Source organism: Anas acuta, chromosome 3 (assembly GCF_963932015.1).
Source record: "Anas acuta chromosome 3, bAnaAcu1.1, whole genome shotgun sequence".
NCBI classification, from domain to species: domain Eukaryota; kingdom Metazoa; phylum Chordata; class Aves; order Anseriformes; family Anatidae; genus Anas; species Anas acuta.
This window is the reverse complement of record NC_088981.1, coordinates 12,892,774-12,912,937: the sequence shown is the minus strand read 5'-3', so window position 1 is coordinate 12,912,937 and position 20,164 is coordinate 12,892,774. Positions and strand designations below refer to the sequence as shown.

General features: G+C 41.4%; 1 protein-coding gene across 3 annotated transcripts in view; it reads left to right on the top strand.

Moving 5' to 3' along the window:
- KIF16B (kinesin family member 16B) overlaps nucleotides 1-13,659 on the top strand; it is a 138,566-nt gene extending 124,907 nt beyond the window's left edge. For all 3 annotated transcript variants that reach the window (XM_068675742.1, XM_068675740.1, XM_068675741.1), the window contains one exon: nucleotides 12,377-13,659. In XM_068675742.1, the coding sequence (XP_068531843.1) occupies nucleotides 12,377-12,535 (159 nt within the window). In that variant the 3' untranslated portion in view covers nucleotides 12,536-13,659. The remainder of the gene's footprint in view (nucleotides 1-12,376) is intronic.
- The last annotated feature ends 6,505 nt before the right edge of the window (nucleotides 13,660-20,164 follow it).

Here is a 20,164-nt window from a genome sequence, read left to right as displayed (position 1 = left end):
TTGGTAAGAAAGCACCTTATGCATATTTTTTTGTGTGTGTGAGATGAACATGGAGAGAAAAAACTCTTTGATCTCTAGCGTGATACATATTTTCAATGTAAAAACTTTTGCTTTGGATCTTGTAGGTATAACATAAAGTCTTTTGACCAATATCTTATATTTCCATAGAGGTTTTGAAAAATAATAGGCAAGTTGGCACAGGGTTTTCACCTATATATCACAAGAGAAAGCACCTAACCTATGTTTAAAATCACCTATCCTAAGAGCCTTGTTGCAATCTATTAATTTAGTATTTCATCAGGGACCTGTTGCAGGGCAAAACTCTAAATTAATTGTTCCACAGTCTAAAGACTGTAATTTCACTTCAGAGCCAACCTTGCTTGATTAAATCCGCCTTAAATGAAACAGCCAAGAATTCTTTTGATTAAAGTTAATGAGTAGAAGTTAGTGTGTATCTATCCTTTCATGCAATTAGAAACCGGTAAATAAGGATATAGGATCCTTTTTTTTTCCCCTGATGAGATCAGATGTATACCTCGTTTTCTAGTTTATAAGCAAAAACTTTGTAAAGGAAGCACATGTCACAGGAGAGAGATAATTCAATGAAGGTATCTGTTTCCATTTTGTCTGCAGAGTATCTTTTATTACTGGGGGAGTTACTAGATCTGTGGATGACAGTAAAAAGTTTTCCTGAAATCCCCACTGCCCTGGACACTGCATTTTTGTATCATAATCATTCCCCTGCTTATTTTTTCTTCTTCGCTTGGGCTCATGCTTTGTAGTAGTAATGAAGGTCAGTATTAGCCCTGTTCAACCATTGTGCAGCCAGGAAAACTGCACAAGTTACTGTCTGAGCTGACATAACAGATGGGGTCATGTTTCCTGACTCGTTACTCAGAAGTCTTCTAGCCATGGGCCCACTAACCTTCTTTTCTAGTCTTGCTTCCATCAGTGTACTCAGAAGAGCACGATTGTTAAGCTGACAAAATTCCAGCAGGCTGTTGCTTAAAGGCAAACAAAACAACCCCACAACTCAAACCTCAGCCTGTCTCCTCTGTTGTTTTGCACTCTTCATCCCCACTGCTGTGTTTCCTTGGGTATGTTTGTCGACAGCAAGGGGCAAGAGGCAAAATCCCTGACTGGGGATGCACCAGCAGACAGCACAATGGTTGGTAGGAGGTGTTTTTCCTTGTGCTTCTCCTTGTGGAGCTCAGGGAAAGAAAGTAAGTCCACCTGTACCAGTAGGGTAAAGCAAATCCTCTTTGAGTTTTGAAGGAGCACATACATCTTCCTGGCATTGTCTCTGCCTTTTTTTAATACTTTGAATCTCTTTAAAAGATTGACATGCTCAATTTATTTAAAATTAATAATACAATTGTCCTTAACCTCGTAACTTTCTGGGGTCTGATGATGAGTTTATCAATGATAGGTGTTAATGCAAGAGGCAGAAATAAATCTTGTATGAACTGCATAATTCAATTATCCTCTCCAAGCTGTAGAACTGGCTGGTGAAAGCATCACAAGCACTGAACAGAAATATTGCTGTTTCCTCTGGTCAAAATTAAGCTTCCAAATTATGATTCTTTAACTTAAGAGGCCAAATGCTCTGTTTTGTTTTTAACGTGTTTTTAACCTTCCTTTGAAGGTGATAATTTCTAGGGTTTTCTGTACACAGCTCTGAAGCTAGCCTCTCCATCTTCTCCCTTTGAAGCGGGTTCTGCTATTTTTGCATGACTCCAAGAATCTAGTTCTTAAGGAAAACACACATCAAACATGAATTTGTTACTGTCATTGAAATGTATTACTTGTTTCAGAATTAACACCTCAGTGGCTACCAGAAAAAGAGAAATTTGAGAAAACATCTCAAAATACTTGTCCACAAATTTGGGCACACTGAGTATGTTCTAGTCACTTTAAGTCCTCATTTCTTGCGGTTTTCCATGGAGTCATGAGGGCAGAAGCATTTTAACGAAACTGTAGGTGATTTGTCATCTGAATATTCAGTATGAACTTCATGAGTATGTCCCACCAGCCTTTCTTTCACAGTCCATGCCTTAACCCGTTTAGCTGAGACAACTGGCTTCATGCTAGTTCCAGGTGAATTGGAACTTCTATTGGAAAAATAAATAAATCCTGTCCGGTGAGGTCAGTAGGAGTTTCTGTTTCTGTGTGATTTTTCCTGTTGCTGACGCCAGTCACAAGGACCTTTCTAAGCTACTGTTTGTGTGTCAGTTCAAAGTGATTATTAAAAGGAAATTATTAGACTCCAGTATCAGCTTACAACAACATCCCTAATACCAAAGCTTTTTAAAAGAGCTTTAAAGCCAGCTGCTCACCAGCCTGGCTCTTGCAGATTGCATGTTTGCCTCTGACAGTGCAGTTGTAAATACTGATCTTCGAAGCATCTCAATGAGACGGACTTCAGAAAGCATGCAGAATGTATTTGATAATCATTGAAAGATAAAAGGAAGCTTGTCCTTTTGTTATAGATATGGCTGCATACCATACAACTGCTATTGCAAAAGCAGACTGCTGCAAATGTCAGCGTTTGATAATCCTTGAGAAGGTTGTTTCGTAGCCGTAGTCTGAAGTACAGAATGCTACATCTTAGAGTGATGATTTTAATTTCCCAGCGGAGAAACAGGGGAATGTAAGAGGATGTAATAGGAGCACAGGAAGAAAGAGCATAGACCTGTCCACAAAGAGAAGAGCACAAGTGTGTGGGGAAGGGGACCAAATGGTGAATATCAGTTATATGAAATCCACGTCAAGGACAATTTACTGGATTAGGTATAGTCAGTTTGCACCAAGAGCCTTTCATAACCTCTAGTAACGGTTTAAAAGTATTTTTAAACAAAACTCTCTGCTTCTCAGCAGCAACACTGAAGTCTTGCCTTGCCTGCAGGTAGTAAAACTTTGCAGTTAACCATTCGAGAACAATTTCCCATGTTGGGTTCGTGGCCTTCAATGCGTCATCGGGACTGCTCAAGGCACCTGGCTCCTCTTCTTTGAAGTGGCAGCCCTCACAGAGCAGCTGTAGAAGCTTTCAGCAGTAAAGCATTTCATTTCATCTGGTTTTGGGTGTCACTGCTTCTTGTGCAAGGCTGTGTTGGCTTCAAAAAGTGAATAATGATTTCAGTTTTACTCATTGATTACGTTCTCTACATATAAATAAGTAGAGATTAGGACTTTGCATGTGTCAGCAGCTGATCCCATACCAATAAAAACTTACTTTGATTAAAAAACATAGAATCTGAGCCAGGATGACAACAAACGCAAAAGGCTAGTTTTATAATAGCAATAGAAGAGAAAAACGATAGTTTGGAAGAAGTGAAAGCTTGGGATTGTTCTCTAATTGCATTCAGTTCAAGCTCTGTTCAACAGGCTGCTAGACACAGAGGGACACGAAGCATAAGCAGCCCCTTGGTCTCATTTGCTCAAACTTGTCGGCTCATTCAAGATCAGGTCTGAAATCCTGTTTTGCAGAGTTTGCTAGAGGTAACTCTCATGTAGTGTACATATCCCCTTACAATAACTTTGGTATGTCTTTCTTTAGATGCATAACTTCAGGTCCCTACCTCAAAAACTGGATCTTTTATGGTAAAATGTTCATCTGTGTTTCAAATAAAGAATTAAATAGGATGTGTGCAACTCACAGGCTGTTTTTCTTTCCTTTTAGAGTATCAAAAAATAAGAAGGTATGTTGATGATAGAATCAGAGAATGGCTTGGGCTGGGAGGGACCTTAAACATCATCTAGCTCCAACCCCTCTGCCATAGGCAGAGACGCCACCCACATGATTTAGTTCAGGATATGTGACAGTATATAGCTTGAACTCTAGTTTAGCTCTGCATCACAATGTGTTTTACTGTTAGTTCTGAATAAATTTCCCAACATCCTGCTACAAATCACATTTTGTAGTGGTGCACCTTGATCGGTCTCCAGTAATGGCTCCCCACCTCCAGATGTGAGTAGATGAATAAAGGGAGTGCTCGACCAAGGACACTGGCTTGAACTCGGTGCTATCCCTTTTCGAAGCAAGCATATCAGTCATCCTCCAGCATCTGACTTCACCAAAGGAAGCAGAGGGTGATGCATGTCAAGTGCTTTGGTAGCTGTTTGCCAAGGCCACTCCAGCAGATGACACGCTGTCACTGCTGGCCCGGGGATGCGTGGTAAAATCAATTCTGTTGTTATTCTTTCTGAATAGATTTTGACAGGACTTGTTTTGACTTGCGCTCCGGAGAAAAGATTGTTTTCCTTCACTAGCCAGGCCGTTTACTTCCAAAAGAAGACTCAAGCTGATGGAGCACCTGTAAATCATAGTCCTTGCTGGCTTCCTTTTTTTTTTTTTTTTTTTTTCCAGCCTACAATTCAGTTTTCATTGGGGCTACTTAAAGCCCATGAATGTAAGCTTTTAGCATGCAGACGTTGTAAGAAATATTAAGTCCTGTGGATTTTAAATGAATTTCAGGTAGAATAAGATTGTAATTTGGGATGTGGACTGACTTCAGCAGTTAATTCAATTGATGCAGCATAATAGTAATTCAACATAATGTGCTCATGCCATTAGACTTGCACAGAAAAATGCTCTAAATAGCTATAATGAATAGTTTGGATTTTGAAAACCTAGGAGAGCAATTTCACCTTGAATCATAACTGGCATCTCTCGGAATGCCTGTGCGTTACAAAAATTCAAAAAGGTGTATGCATTCAAGTAAATTCCAGTGCCACCGTGGGTAAAATTAAATTTTAGTGGCACTCTAACGCTTCTGGAGCTGTAGTGATAAAATCTGCTCTCACCTAGATGGCTAGAGAGGAAACTGTAACCCTGCTTCAAGGAGTCTGCAAAGCACTGTGCATAAAAACAGGAAGAATTTTCCAAGGGGCTAGTCTTGGGTTTTTTTTTTGTTTGTTTTGGTTTTGGTTTGTTTTGAATTGGAATTTAGGTATTGGAAGAGCTTGATTCTTACCAGCTTCGTTCCAACGCCATTTAGGTACCTCTAACCATGCCCAGAGGGTGGTGTGAGTAGTGTTGCTGCTTCACTCTCAGCTCTGGGTTAAGTCCACTGCCAGCACGGGTTGCTGCAGCAGTGGTGGCACTGCAGTGACTTACAGGAGCCAAGAACACAACTCTCCATAGTTCACTTTTGTAGCTCCAACAAAAGCGACGGCTAAACTCTTCGCTATCAAAGGAATATCCTATTTTTATAGATCCAGCACTTAGTCATGTTAATGTCTGGGAGCAGTAGAGGTAAATCCGTTCCACAACAAAAGAGCTACATTACATTTTTGGTAGGAGCTTTCAGTCTTATCTCGTCCTATCTAGCTCCTTAACAAACAAGTTGGGTATAACAAGTTAAGAGTTTACATATGCATATCACAGTCAAATTGGCAAGACATTTGCTAGCTTATTAAAACAAAGACCCAACTTGATTTGCCATACTCATGCTCTCTGTGCTAAGAGAACCCCCTGAACGGTGGTTTCTTTGGAAGCATCTCCAGCTGAACCCTGCTGCCTGCTCTGCAGCAATGCTCTGCTCCCTGGGCAGGTGCTCGGCTGCTGCTTCTCCAGCAGCACTTGCTCCTGGGCTTTCAGGTTTTCTTTCTTCCATGGATAGGAGGACATTACAGTGGAGTCCCTCAGGGAGGCATCTGTAGGTATAACAGGGGTGTGCTTCTGTTTTGGGGGCAAATTGGTGGTGGGTGGGGTGGAAGTTGTATGTGTAAGGGATGCAAATACAGGAGGGGTGATGCTGATTGGGAAGGTCTTTGTTTCTGCCTGACTACTCGGCATTATCCATAAACAGTCTTGCCTCTGATTAGGCCTAATCAAAGTGAACAGTAAGGGTTTGATTAAAACGAGTCAGTCCTTTATTCTTCGCTTGTATAATGTGAAGCCAGTTAATCCAGCCCTGAGCCTAATTAATGTTTGCCAGTCTGAAGCAGACAACCCTCCCTCGAATAGTCTGACTAACAGTTGTGACTTGTCGTTTTTAAACGTTTGTGAATCTGTCTTCATTCCCCTGAAAAATCTCCTTGTGCTTGCACAAGCCATGTGAGACCAGAACAAGGTCTGTGGTACCTACGGGACAGATAAATTCTGGAGGCATTTGTTATCTCTGACTCCTCAAGGAAGCTCTGCAGAACTTTGGCAGTGTCTAGGACTGGAGTTTTTGTAAGGAGAACCCAGCCTCCAAGGCCTTTCTGCAAAAGATACTGGCCCAGGTGATCGTGTCATCATTTTAGAAGCTTTTGTTTCAAATATTTCACAGCAATAAGATCCTTTAGGCAGAAGTTTGTCTCCCAGGCGCTGAGGCTTTTCTCACTGTTATGAAATCACAGCTGCACATAAGGACCTGGGGGGTGCGAGGCAGATGAATGTGTCCGGGTACAGAGGTGACATCAGGTACTTCCTGCAGGGCCTGAAATATAACTTGAGATACAGGATATCATATGCTGTCCTGCTCACATATTCTACTCAGATCTGCGTTATGATATCTCACCGTATATGTCAAGCTGTTGGGAAAAGGAATTGAGGCCCCACATTTTCTCTTTTTATATACAGCAACAGCAAAAAGCAAAACCAAAAAGCAAACCAAAAACAAAATCACAGAGGACCAAAACGCTTGTGAGTAATTATATCTGGTGAGTGGAGAACTGAATGAATCTTGAATGGCTGGAGGTGAAGATGTTAATTGTAGTCTCCGTACGGTCCCCAATACTTCTATGCTGTTGTACTCCAAAGCAACGGCACCTTGTGTTTCATATTCTTGCTGTCTGCCAATTCTTTCCCTGCTTGCTCATATTTAACAAATCCAGAAATGGATCTGAAACTACTTTTAGAGAGCAATCAGAGCATTTTGCTGGCAATTACTCGCACCTAATTAACCAGTTAGCCTCAGGACATCCCTAAGGGAAAGGGAGATCGTCTTAGTGGCAAACGCAAGGCAGAAGCTGCGCTGTGATGACCTGAGCCATGTCCTGGAGGAACAGGCTGGGACTGCTGGCTGGACAAAATGCCTCGGGTTGGACAGTGTGAGTACCCCTCGCTGGATAATGTCGGCGTATTTGGCATATGAGAGAACCTGGTCCCCTGGAACTCAGTTCCTACAGAAACTTCCAATAGTTTGGTTAATGGCTTTTCCTGCCCCAGATAATCCAGTCCTGTTGGTGTTTAAGATGTGCGTGTCCCAAGTGAGGCAGCGTTAGCCTAGCTTGCCATCCTTTTGCCAAGGATTCCTTTGTTGTGCGCCCTCCCTGTGGTACAGCTGGGTGCAACCACAGCTGACCTCCCTTGGCAGCATGCTGATCCCTTCTAACTTCTGCCGGTAAGGAAAAAGGAAGAAAAAAAAAAGCCATGGAAGAAGCAGATCTGATGAGAAGTTTGCATCCTATTTCTGTTGGGCAGACGTAAGATCCTTTCTCTTCAGATGCTGTGCATGGTATCACTGCAGACAGGGCCCTCTGCCAACCCCAAGTCACCACGAGACACCATCTCCTGTCAGGGCCATTTAAGCCAAGCTTTTTTTCTTTGCTGGTAGGGATTGTTGTTTGTGATGAGAGCTGGCGTTTCCCTAGCGCTTTGTATTTGAAAAACCACCCTGAAAGTCTTTTTTTCTCTCTTCCCATCAGGACACCAGTGGAACTGTCTAAAACAGAGAAAGCTGGTTAATTTAGGAAAGAGTCCCCAAATGCTCATTTTCCTTTGCATGTGTCCAACAATTCCCTCCTAGGAGACAAAGGCAGGAGTTAGGCTCTTATATCTAAGCAGTGACAAGGGGCTCCCTTTGCATGCTTTGTCCTCTGAGCAGATTTTTGGTTTTGTGGTGGCAGACTGGCAGCTAAGCACACTCCTGTCTGCTCGTTTGGGGCCAGATTCTTCCTCAGGAATATCAGGCTTTGGTGAATATTCCCTTTCAAATCGGTGGGACTAATTGTAGCGTAATACAGTTTTTCAGAGTCAGGGAATATGCTCCAATCTGTCTTTTTTTTTTTTTTTTTTTTTTGCAATCAGCTACCTATCCTATAGAAAACAGCTGTTGGTACCTGCATATGCTCTGCTCTATGAATAATTCAAATCAAGATTTGATTTAAAGCTTGCAGCACTTAACACTAGTCAACAGAATAATTACGTGATTGGTGCCAAGAGAAACTAGCATCTCTATTAAAGGGAGAGAGGAGCTGATGCTCAAAGGTAGATGAGCAAGTTAATTATTCCCGCCTCTGCCACTGACGACCTTCTGTGACCTTGTGGCAAAGATTTTCACCATCAGATTGATGTGTAGGTGTTGAAGGAAGGTTGGGGAGAAGAGGCTATTGTTTCAAAAATCCCCGAAGCCTTGCGAGGCTTACCTTGATTCCAGTTTGTGGTGCTTTTAGGCCTGTCAAATATTAGTGGTATTTATTATGCTAATTGTGAAGTGTTACATTTAAAGAATTTAAGACACTGTTTTTCTGGGGGAAATTGCTAGAAACTGCAATAGGGGAAGGAGGTCAAATTTTTTTTCACTTTCTGGAAGTACCAGAGTTGATGACTTTTTAAACAAGCCAAAGTTTAATGAAAAATCCAATTCTTCCTAAGCTCTGCTATTGGTCTCGGAGGCTGTCGCTGTTTGTAATGGATTATGAGAACAATGTCATTGAACTGAATTCCCCTTCAAAATGCCACAGTTGAAAGGATGATAGGAACGTTTTCACATTCAAGAAAGCTTTTTGATTATAACTACTTTAATAACTTTAAATTAAGTTATAGATTTATATTAAAATGTATAAAATTATGAGGTCCCCACATTATGAAGTAGTGCAAAAATCATTAGAATGACTTTGCTGTGCTGATGGATCAAGTCTGATCACTGGCCTTCTGCTTAAGAAGTAAACCTTATTAAAGTAATAATTTTTAATAAGCTTTCAAAATGGTTACCGTTTTGCCATTTGCATAATGAAACTGGAGGGAAAGCTACTCAAATCCATAGGTGGGCCTCGCACCGTTCTCCAGTCTTGCTTCGTTTCCAAACACTCAGAATCCAAGTTGAAAATTTGCAGGTATGACTTTCATAAATTTTAAGTTAAAGGTCATTAAGGATATAATGCATGCCAAGAGAGGAAAAGCACTGCTTTTCCTATTTTGCAGGTTTTTTTTTTCACCTGGCTTTTTGTCTCTAAAAGTTTGGTACATGCCAAAAGTATTTTCATTCTCTTAACTGCTGTTTCTGGATGTGTGCTTACATTGAGGAACCAACACGAGCTAAGTTACCCATTTTCCATTCCTGTTACAATGCCAGGGTCCTGTGCCCTCACACTGAGACATTTACAAATTTGTAATTAGGATATTTTCCAGCAAACCAACAGCATAGCAGGTTGAACGCTATTAGTGAAATTAAACTCCTAAGTGCATTTTGAAGAATACTGATTACCAGGCTAAATAATCCAGAACAAATGACTAGTTCTGAAAGGCTAACAAACAAAACAAGTAAGACAAGACTTTGGGAATTTTTGTAGCATTTACCTAGGTTTTTCTTTCTAAGTTAGTTATGCATAACTTGCAAAAGGAGGGTTGCTATAACGTGGTGCTCTGCATTTCTGGGGTGATGCTGTTTGGATGCTGTTGGTGAAGTGCAGGTAGGATGTCACAGCATTAATTTATATAAAATTTGTACATGTTTCTCTGCTGGCACTCTGAGCTTGCCAGCATCAAAGACTTTTTTTTTTTCTTTTAAAGGGAACACATCAAAAGATACCAGAGTGCATCCCACCTAGTTTTAACTCAGCACAAACAACAGCGTTGTTCTGTAAATAGAGAAAAATCGTATCTGCTGCTGGAAATGGATTTAATATAAAAGCTTTGAAAACAGCTCTCCCCCTGTCCATTGTGTCCCAGCAGAGGAGACCATTTCATCTAGCCTTGCTGCAGCTTCCAGCGGCTTCCTGGGTTGCAGCAAAGTCCGTGCCAAGGTCCTCCTGGATCCCTGGGAAAGTTTTCTCTCTGTCATCGCCAATGTTTGGTGTTGACGTGCCTGTCCCTCTCTCTGATTACTGTGACCCTCATCCTCTGCCTATCCTGTCTGAACTAGGGATGCTTATTTCCACACACCAGTAAGGAAGGCTCTTCCTTTTCTCCTGACACACTCTTTGACTTTGTCCACACTGCAGCACGCAGGGCAGAGCAACCTTCCCCCTTCCTGCCTAGCCGCAGCCCTGTAACAGAGGCATACACACCAGTAATTGTGAGAACAAACGCTTCTGCCATCAATCACTGTTTTCCATTTACGGGACTTAACTCCTAGCCAACGTATCTGAACAGAGCAGCCTCAATTTTACCGAAGCAACAGCTTCTTCGTGTCAAGGGCGCACCGGCTCTGCGCTGTGCTAACACATCAGCATTGCAAACAAGGGCGAATGCAGATATGGGATTTAAAAGAGGGCTAATTTGTTCGGAAATGGTTGTTGAAGAGCACATAATGCAAAGCCATATGGCTGAGAACCTTCCTACAAAATGAATTCTATCATAATCCGGTAGGGTCTGCTTGTTGCCATTTTCCCAAGTATCTTCTTCATGTTCAAAGAATCTGATATTCAGTGAGCAACTCTTGCATACAGATCCAGGAAAATAAGGATACCTGCTGTTCCTAGTGTTTCCCTGTCAGATAAGTACACGCTTACAGCAGAGGGATTTTTCTTTTCCTTTTTTTTTTTTTTTTTGTTCATTGCCATTAGAGCTATCATGCCAAAACAATGAATAATGGCTCTACAGCAAAGGCATGACAGTCAATTATCTGGCCATACATACCAAGGTGAATGCAATAGGTCTTATAATGTCTCCGGTGAGGAATTTTGGTACCTTTGAGCCTTCAGTAGCCATAAACTGAAATTACTGCAGTAACTTTTCAGCACAGTGCTAAAACTCTAACAGTATGCTTTGTTTTACATTTGATTTTCCACCATATTCATCCTTCAGGCATTACTGGATTGGGACTTTTTTAAAGGGCCCTACTTTGCGAACTAATTATGACAAATGTCGATATGACATCTGTTGCTCACTTTAAATTACCTCTTAGTCTGCTGGAATTCATCTTGAAGGCATTTTTGTAATGAATTTTGTTCACGAGCATTAATACAACCTGTGGGAGATCTGAATAAAGAAGAAAATCTACCAATCCTGCCAAGAGAATAGCTTATGTGCCAGCTGCTATTTTTTGTTGTTGTTATCCCGCTTTCTGTGATATTAATACAGCTGGTTTCCAAGGTACTTTAAATAGATAACAGGTTGTTATATTATGGAGAAATTCTCCTTGAGAAGAAAGTGAATAATTAGGACTGCTTCCTGAACGAACCTCTTTCATGACCCAGAAGTTGCTGCATTCAGTGACTAAACCTGGTGTTTTTCATAGGATATCCATGCCGTTCTGTCTTATAGATGTACTTCCCGCTGCATCCAGGATTAGTGAATAATTTCTCAGGCTATCTTTTTCTGTGGTCAGTCTGTAGCAGAGGAAAGGAGTTCATTATCCCTGTGTTCTAGATGAGATTTCCTATGCAGCTATTTGGGTGACATTCGGTAATTTATTTTTTTTAGTACCTATCTGATCAACATTTTACCTACTGTGTTTTAGTTCAAAGTTATAAATGTGGCTTATTAAACTATGTTAAATGATAGTAATAATTCAACCCATATGTGAAGGAAACCCCATCAGGTTTGTGAAAGCTAACTTTGTGTTAATGTACATCTGTCACGATTTCTGTAGATATAAATGGATGCGAGTCGCGCAGTGGTTGGTGAATATTAACTTCTGGGAAGGGGAATGCTTCTTAGGTGTCAGACTGCTTAAAAAAAAATAATATTTAGAGGGCAACTCAGTGAAAAGATGCTGTTAGGTTCTGAAATGTTATGGAAGTCATACAATATTTGTGCAGATGGCCTTGGTCAAAACAAATCCTTTTCAATGCAGGGTTCATAAAGGCTTGATGAGGGAACAATTTCTGAAGTCCTTTTGTGTCCATATGTAGTGAAATTCCTGCAGAATAGATTTGAGGCTTGCACCTGCTGCAGTGTTTGGTAATGCTAGACAGCAGTATTAGCAGGTCATGATTAGCAGAAGCATCACACGAGTGCAGAATAAAACAGTTAGCATGCTTGGCAGGGAAAGCAAGTGGGAAATAGGTTTTTTTTTCCTGCTTTTCCTGATCTTAACGTGGACATGTCAGGAGACATTTTTAATGGATGGATTTCAATGCTGGTGGTAATTAAAAGGGCTTTTCATAGTCCATGGAGATACTGTTTTAGTCTATTTTTTTGTTTGTTTGTTTGTTTTGTACTGCTGTTCATTTAATTCTTTGAAGTGGTTGTAATCATGACATTTTGCATTTTGTTCCACAGAAATACCTCAGGAGCTTTTTTGCTGCAATGCTGAAATCTCCATCATCTCCACTGCACATTGATAAAGTGGGGTCAACTCTGTCCAAACACACCATCTGTGAATTCTCACCCTTCTTCAGGAAAGGAGTTTTTGACTATAGCAGCCATGGGACCAGCTAACTTGCCAGGACCCTTGTGCCAGAGGAGCACAGACACTGGTGCCTTCACTCGTGGTACGAGCGGAATGAGGGGGAAGAAAAAAGGGTATCTTCTTTCATGCCCGGGAAGTTGCATCAAACCAACTCCTGCTAAAGACAGCTACGTACGCCCTGACGCTAGCTTTTGTCCTCTGCCACTTCACATTAATATGAGAAGTGCCTGCATTTTCCTGGCATGGGGTATGCAGACATTGATGTGTGAGTTGCTCTGTTAATACCATATGAAAGTTCTGACTCACGTGCTGGGTTTGGATCCACTCCTCAGTGGGAACGCTTCCCTCTCTTCTGCTCAGACAATTTGTTATGGTCGTGTGAGATCATCTCATGTTGCCTGTGCCGGTGTGTCATACTGACAGGGTTTTTGAGCAGCCTTTCAGTTTCTGTCCAAGTTGCTCCTTAAAGAACATTGCCTCCTTTGATTCCCTATAGCATACTGTTGCATTTAAGGTAATGCTCATACTCTGCTGTTGTTTCCTTTTTTTCCCCAGGACACATGTTATAAGTATTTGACTGTACAATTGTATAGTTTTTCTCTGAAGAATTTAAGGGCCTGAGTGACTTGAATGTTTACAAAATATATAAAGCAGAAAGAATATCATTTAAAACCTGTAGAAGTCTTCCACACTTGGTTATTATGAAGCAGAATAAATCACTTGCCACTAATTAAGAAGTAAAGGAAGCAATAGTTAACCGAAGAATGCGGTCAGCATCTTTTCACATTTTCTAATTACCTGGACCGTAAGTGGATACTGTGCAGTGTACAGAGCGCAAAGCTATGCATAAAGCTAATGCAAAGCGCTATATTTCTGTTTTTGAAAAACAGCTTCTTCACAAGAGCATAACACTGTAAGACCTCAATTTTATTTGCATCAGTTAAAATTTACAGGATTTTACTAACAGTACTTTAAAATTACTCAGGATTTATTCAGACTTGCACATGTATATACAGGTAGAACTCATTTTATATTGCTGCGGATCCAAAAATATGTATACACTGTGACTGGAATTGGGTACATGTACATGTTAATGTATAATTGGTTGTATAAAAAGCAGAATAAAGCGGCTTTCGGTTATTAAAACGCATAATGGAAGGTAAGTTTTGTGTGCCATTTCTTAGGAGTATGAAGCATTATTTGGGAGTTGCCATCACTGACCACCAGTAGGTCTTGGTAATCAAACTATTTCATATTGTAGAAAATGGTTATTAAAACCTGAAGCAACAACACTGGTAATTTTTTATTTCATGACCTAAATTATAAGAACAATAATGCTTTACATTTAATACAATGAATAAAGACAATTGGATTCCATTACTAAAGCTAGCCTGCTATGATAAGTGTTTCTAATTAAAAAAAAAAAAAAAAAAAAAAAAAAAAAAGATTAGAATGGATCATTAAAATTTTGAGAGCATTATAATTATTTTGATTTGTTTCACTGAAAACAGCTAAAATTAAGGTAAAATTTCAAAACCACTAAAAACCTATTGTCAGTGGGGATACCAGGGTAGACTTAAATGTCTTTGTGTATATGTGACTATCTGAATACCTTTTAAATATGTGTCTCTTGGGACTTGGGCATTGTAATAATTTGAATTGGGAGGCAGGTTCTTAGGTGACTCATTCCAATCAAACCTGTTGATTCCCAGACTGGTTTTGCATCCTGTATCCCAGCTGTTCCCAGTCTTCCTCAAGCACTTCCATGTGGGAGTGCTAACTTCACCAGCGCATCTTCAACAACAGGGACCCGACCCCCACCTCACTGTCCTCACCGTGCCCTGTGCTTGTATTGCACCCCTCCGTTTTCTCCCAGCACCTTTCTGTGCACGTATCATCCCCCTGACCAGGAGGCCACATCCTCATTTCCAGTTTGTAGCTCCCTTCCTTCTTTCAGCCTGCCGTTTGGCTTTGCTCACACTTCCCAAATCAGAAAGTTGAGGTTGGGCGCTTGCTGCCTGTTCCTGTGGTAAGCTGGGTAACTGGAGTTTGGTGTTGCTGCAGGCATTAATGGGAGCTTGGTATTTTCACTGTATTAACTCTGATGGCCCATGTCAGTGCTTCACAGAGACAGAAATTGGGCATGATACTGCTGGGTTTTGTAGCAGTGTGGGAACTTTGACCCTAAATCTCACTGCAAAACCAGAAAGCCTTTTCTGTCTCTCCTGGCCTGGCCTGCTCCTCCTCCTCCTGCCTCATTGCACTGTGATACCATAAAGAATTAATTCTGAAGAGTTTTAAAAATTGAATTTTACATAACTGTCTGTGGAGCATTATTTCCTGTGTGCCGCTTCTGTGATAGATCCTGGCAGGCCAAGAAATGGCAGGCTGCTTCATCTGCTGTGCAAAACCAGTTTCTGCAGATTTTCTACCTGAAAAGCCATCAGTAGTGCCAAGTGCTTTCCTGCGGCAGCCAGTGCAGCGCCTGACAAGGGAAACTGCCATGCCACACAGCAAACACTGCTCTGTGAGAAGGGCTGAGCACGCAGGGCTCCCAGAGGTAAGTCACGTGCCCCGTGTCAGCTTGGATTTGGAGAACCTGCTAAAGAAAAACACAACTGGACTGAGAGGTAAGTCGAGTGAAAAGTTGAATATTCGTATTTTTCACAGGAGTTCAAAAGACGACTTGTGCTCGGTTCCTGTCTACAGGACAGATTAATTCAGGGAGGACCAGATGCTCTGGTGGTATAAATCTGCCAATAAGGTGGCTAATTTATGTTGGCTAGTTTATCTGGCCTGCGGCATTAAATGTGTACATTGCAAATAACAAAGTAAAGGCCGATTAATCACTCCATTTAAAATGTCACCAAGTTAAAAGCTAGAGAAATGCGAGTGTAAGCACGCAATTAGGACTGCAGCCTCAGGCTACCAGCTTTTCCCACCTTCTTATATATTCTTCAGCGTGACCCAGAGTTTAATAAATGATTGCAAGGTACGGCTAGGCTATGAGGCATCTTTTAATAGTATCATCACTAAGAATATGATGGTTTATAACCTACAGTCTTTAAGCCAGGCTGTGTCTCTTCGTAAGTTTTCAACAGAAGCTGAGATGTATGCTGAAATTACTGGCTACGTACAAGATGTCCTACCTGCATTCCTGCATAGTTTTCCTCAGGCTATAAAATTGTCCATTAATTCTGCTTTCAAAATATTGTCACTTTCAGAAATGAAAGTTACTTTTGTGGAAGAGTTATCTCCAGGGCCAGTACAGGTTTTTCAGAGTGCCTCTGTAATTGTGCCTGTGGGCTCTACATCAGCAAAGTCCTTAAGCAAAAGCTTAACTTCTGGTTTAGGACTGTTTATATATAAAGCCAAGTGTTTATTTGTGCTTTACTGACCTGAGGCCATTGTTCCTGCCTTTGTAACTGAAGTTGTGCCTTCGTTTGAGTCATTGGACCTCTTGTCTCATAACCTTGATGACCCTGCAACAATTTTTCATCGATAGGGATGCACAAAAAAAAGGCCAAAAGACACAGTGGAGTTGGTGCTGAACTATTTTTCTGCATGACAACTTGGTCAGGATTCCAAAAAACTCTAGGCAAAGCCACATCGTTGGTCCCGATCCCTCACTCCTTTTAACTGGAAGTGCTTTTCCTCTGAATATGCTGCTGCTTGTAGGAAAGAGGTGTTAGAGCAGCCCCCGAAGCCCTGCTGCTACACAGCTCCTGGCAGTCCCCTGGCTCCAGGACAGCCCGCAGGGTAAGTTCAAAAGCTGATACCCAGCTGCTGTTGCCTGAGATGGTGCACTGTCCTGATCCACGTGAAGATCTTTGCAATTGCCCTAAAAATGTGAAGAAAAAAAAAAAACGAAAAAGCCTCGGTAGAACTTGGTTGATTACTTCAAGTTTTTTGTGGTTGTTGCAGATAAAAAGAGAAACTGCACTAAGTAAAAATGATAATAAAAACAGAAAAGAAAAAAAAAATAAACCTATGTAGGACACTGTGAATGTGTTGCTGCAGACATTCAGACACAATCTTTCCAGTTTAATCAATGAGTCTTTAAAAACTATTGCAGAATTTCCCATTTATTGTCCATGTGAACCATCCTGTATGAGAATGAGCAATATGTTGTACTGGACTGTGATAAAGCTTGCAATTTTCTAGTCTGCCAGCTTGCTGCTTTATCTTTTCACTGAAGCTCCAAAATCCTAAGAAATGAATTATTTTAACTTAGCAAGATTCTTATGTTCAGCCCCAGGTTTGTTTTTTCTCTATTTCCTTACAGCCTGGGGGGGGGGGGGGAGGAATAAAGAAAAACATAACTTTGGATAAGTTGAAGAGCAAAAATGTTTTGACTTCCATCCTCTTCATGGGAAATAGAAGGTGTTCTTTCACAGGGAGGTCTTCATAAGCAGCTGTCATCTGTGGAGTTGCAACAGGCCTTAAGGTCTGGTTAAAGGGTTGAAGTACTCATGTTTTCTTGGCAGACCTGTGAAGTGTATTTTTGACATACTAGGTCTTTTTTTTTAATATATAATTTTAAGAGATTGGTTGCAGAGTAGAATGCTGTAATAAACACACTTCTTTTCAGAACGGTGACAACTAAATGACTTGGTTGCAGGACTCGAAGGGATGCTAGGTACATTTGCTGACAATACTAAATAGGGAGGAGCTGTTGACTCCCTCAAGGGTGGAGGGAGATTTTTAAAAATTGGGAGTGGGGGAGGAACCTTGTAAAGTGATGGTATTAATGTTTGATAAAATGGAAGCAAGATTTTGGAATAGTGCATTTAACCTCATGTCTCTGCTGCATAAAAAGCCTTACCAGCAAAAAAAAAAAAAAAAAAAAAAAATGCAGGCAGCACGGAAGTCCTAGTCTTTATTTCCATTTTCTTCTTTATAATTTCATTTGAACTGCTGATGTTTTTCTCCATTGCCATGCTGACAGCGGAAGTATCAGCTCCTCATAGCACAGCTTGCATGCTCACAGTGTTCCAGCAGCATTTTTGTTGTTGTTTTTAAGAAATTGGTCTGTTTCTTGAGTTTTCCAAGCTCTACAGACTTTTTCAAAGTCCCTGGCAGTTTCTTTTGATAGCTTCTTCTATCTTCACATAACAATTTTGTCTGAATGGCTTGTTCTCATTCTTTGTAAATTTTCGATTATTTCCTTTCTGTTTTCCTGCTTTACAGACAGTTTAGAAGAATGTGTTGGGAAGATTTGAAGAAAAAGAAAAGCCTTTTTTTTCTTTTTCCTTTTTTTTTTTAAAGAGGTAGTTGTCTCATCTTCTGATCTAACAAAGTGGAACACGAGTTCTTTGATCTTTCTACACGTTTGAACTTCTGAGCCTTCAAAGGTCTCTCATTCTACAGCTTTGGGGGCATTACTGTACTTTTTTATGATCGTTCCTATATTCTCTTCCATTGTAATTAACATTTGACATGAGCCGTTCTTCAAACAACGTGTTTGAGGAGAGGAAACTTTCTGCCTATTGATACCTCCTTGTTTAGGTCAGGAGTTTATAACTGGACTCTGCCTTTTGTCACCATCACTGCCAAACAATGTATTTCCTCTACATGAACCTGTTTTAATGTTGCCTTGAGACAGGAGTTGCCTCTGTGGTAATCTGTTTTTCCTTAAGATGTAACGGAGCTCACCGACTGAGGCAAGGTTTTAGGCAAAAAAAACAATATTCTTGCTTTTTTGGTATTGTGAATCCCATCTGAAATCAGGATCTCAAAAATGAGCTCTCAGTGTGTTTTCAGGACCTCTGCATCACAGTTGTCTCTTACTCCCTAACGTGGATAGTTAGATGATGCATGGGTTGGAAATTACTCCTTTTCATGGTGAAAATGAGCCTGCTGTTAATGAGAGCTTCAAGAAGTGGTCTCTGGAACTGAAATCATCCAAGTGTCAAATCACCTGTTGTTCCCACTGAGTCCAGCTGGTAATTTACGGTTGCAAAAGCAAGCCGTGGCCCATTTCTGTACCTAACTCTCTCTATTTCTCCTAATTTTTGTATCTGAGCAACACGAGAAGAGTGTTGGACAGTGCAGAGGTAATGCCACTCTGAATGTAAAGGCATAAGACCATGCAAGGGATTAGATACCTATCTCACGTTGTCCAGTAACCTGATCTGTCCAGTGATTTTCCATTTTTGAGCTCAGAAGTGTTCCTCAGTGCACTGTGGATGAAGCAAACAGCCAGTTCGGAGAGGCAAGCACTTCCAGGAGGCACAGCAGACGCGCTCTGTGCTCCAGCGCGACAAGGTTGTTTGGCTGCATGTGAAATCAGACTCTGGGACGGGCTTCCAAGCTGCCCGAGCATATCCAGTCTGGCACCTGCTACCATAAGCAGGTGCTCTGGTTTATGTGTCCAGATGAAGCTACCTCTTAACATCTTAATTACGTTCCAGGCTTTGACTTTATGTGTCGTGTGAGTAGCACTGGGTGTCGTTAGGAAAAGCAATGGAGAATTTAGGTATGCAAAAAAACATTGCAAGAAAATTAAAAACGAAACAACCACAAAACCTATGTGCTTGTTCTAGGCATACGTGTCACACTTTTTTAACCTGTGGTAACAATAACATTTGCATAGCGTTATCTGCTCTGCTGAATGGAGCCAGGATTGCTCAAATGCAGCCGGCGCACCAGCAAATGAGAGCATCCTTCAGCACAGCAGCACATCTCGTATGCAAAAGAGTTTCAGTTCCCCTGTTTGGTGGTGGTGCGAGACACGATACCACAAAGCAGAGTGTACCAGCAAGAAATGCCGAGGGCTTCCCAGTCTGAACTGGGACTCCACTAGGGCACGCTGGCTACGTGTATTGCCTTCTGTGTGACCTAAATCTTGCATGGTGTTGCAAAGTTATTCCGAGAAGTTTGGCCTTTGCGTTTGGGATGAGATTTTACATGACAAGTTTTGCTGCTTTAGTAATGCCTGTCTGGCATCCTGCACCTTGTCGGACAAAAGGCTTGTAGCAATTTTCACTACGCCGTTATTAAAGCTGTTGTAGTATCTTTCCAGCAGGAACTTGACAAGGCTGTTAAATGAGAAATGCCTAGGTGACATCCTGGAAAAAGAGTGCGAGCAGCATCTTCTTGCGTTGAGTGATTTCTTAGCCAGGTAGGAGGGGTTGGGCTGTGGTTATTCAGGCTTCCCAGAGCTCTCTGCTGAAAAGTTCATTGTCAGTATCCCTCCCCTCAGAGATGTGCAGAACTCAGAATAGCTTAATTTGTTCTGCGAGCTTGTGGTTTGTCTGCACATTGGCCAATATTCAGTGTTTGGGTGGACGTGTTCCTTCTTGTGGTTGGTGCCCATGGAACGTGTAGGAAATCATCAGTGCTGGGAGGGTAAATGCAAGGCAGAAGGGGACAAAGAGAGGAGCAGGTGTTGCTTGGGCACCTCAAGAGCTAAGTCTGACACCATGTCCCCACGTTATCCGGCCAGAATCAGGTCACTTGAGCTGCTGCTTTCCCTTTGCTCTGGTGTAATCCTGAGGAAGCTCAGCACTTGCTGGTCACTTCATACGACTTTTGCACAAGTCAGGGCAAAGGAGCTGCTCTGGCTTTTCTTTGTGGGTTTCCAATGGCGTTCAGTTTCTCCAGTTCCTTTGCTCAATCTCTTTTCAGAGTAAATCATGGTTCAGTTCCAGCTGTTT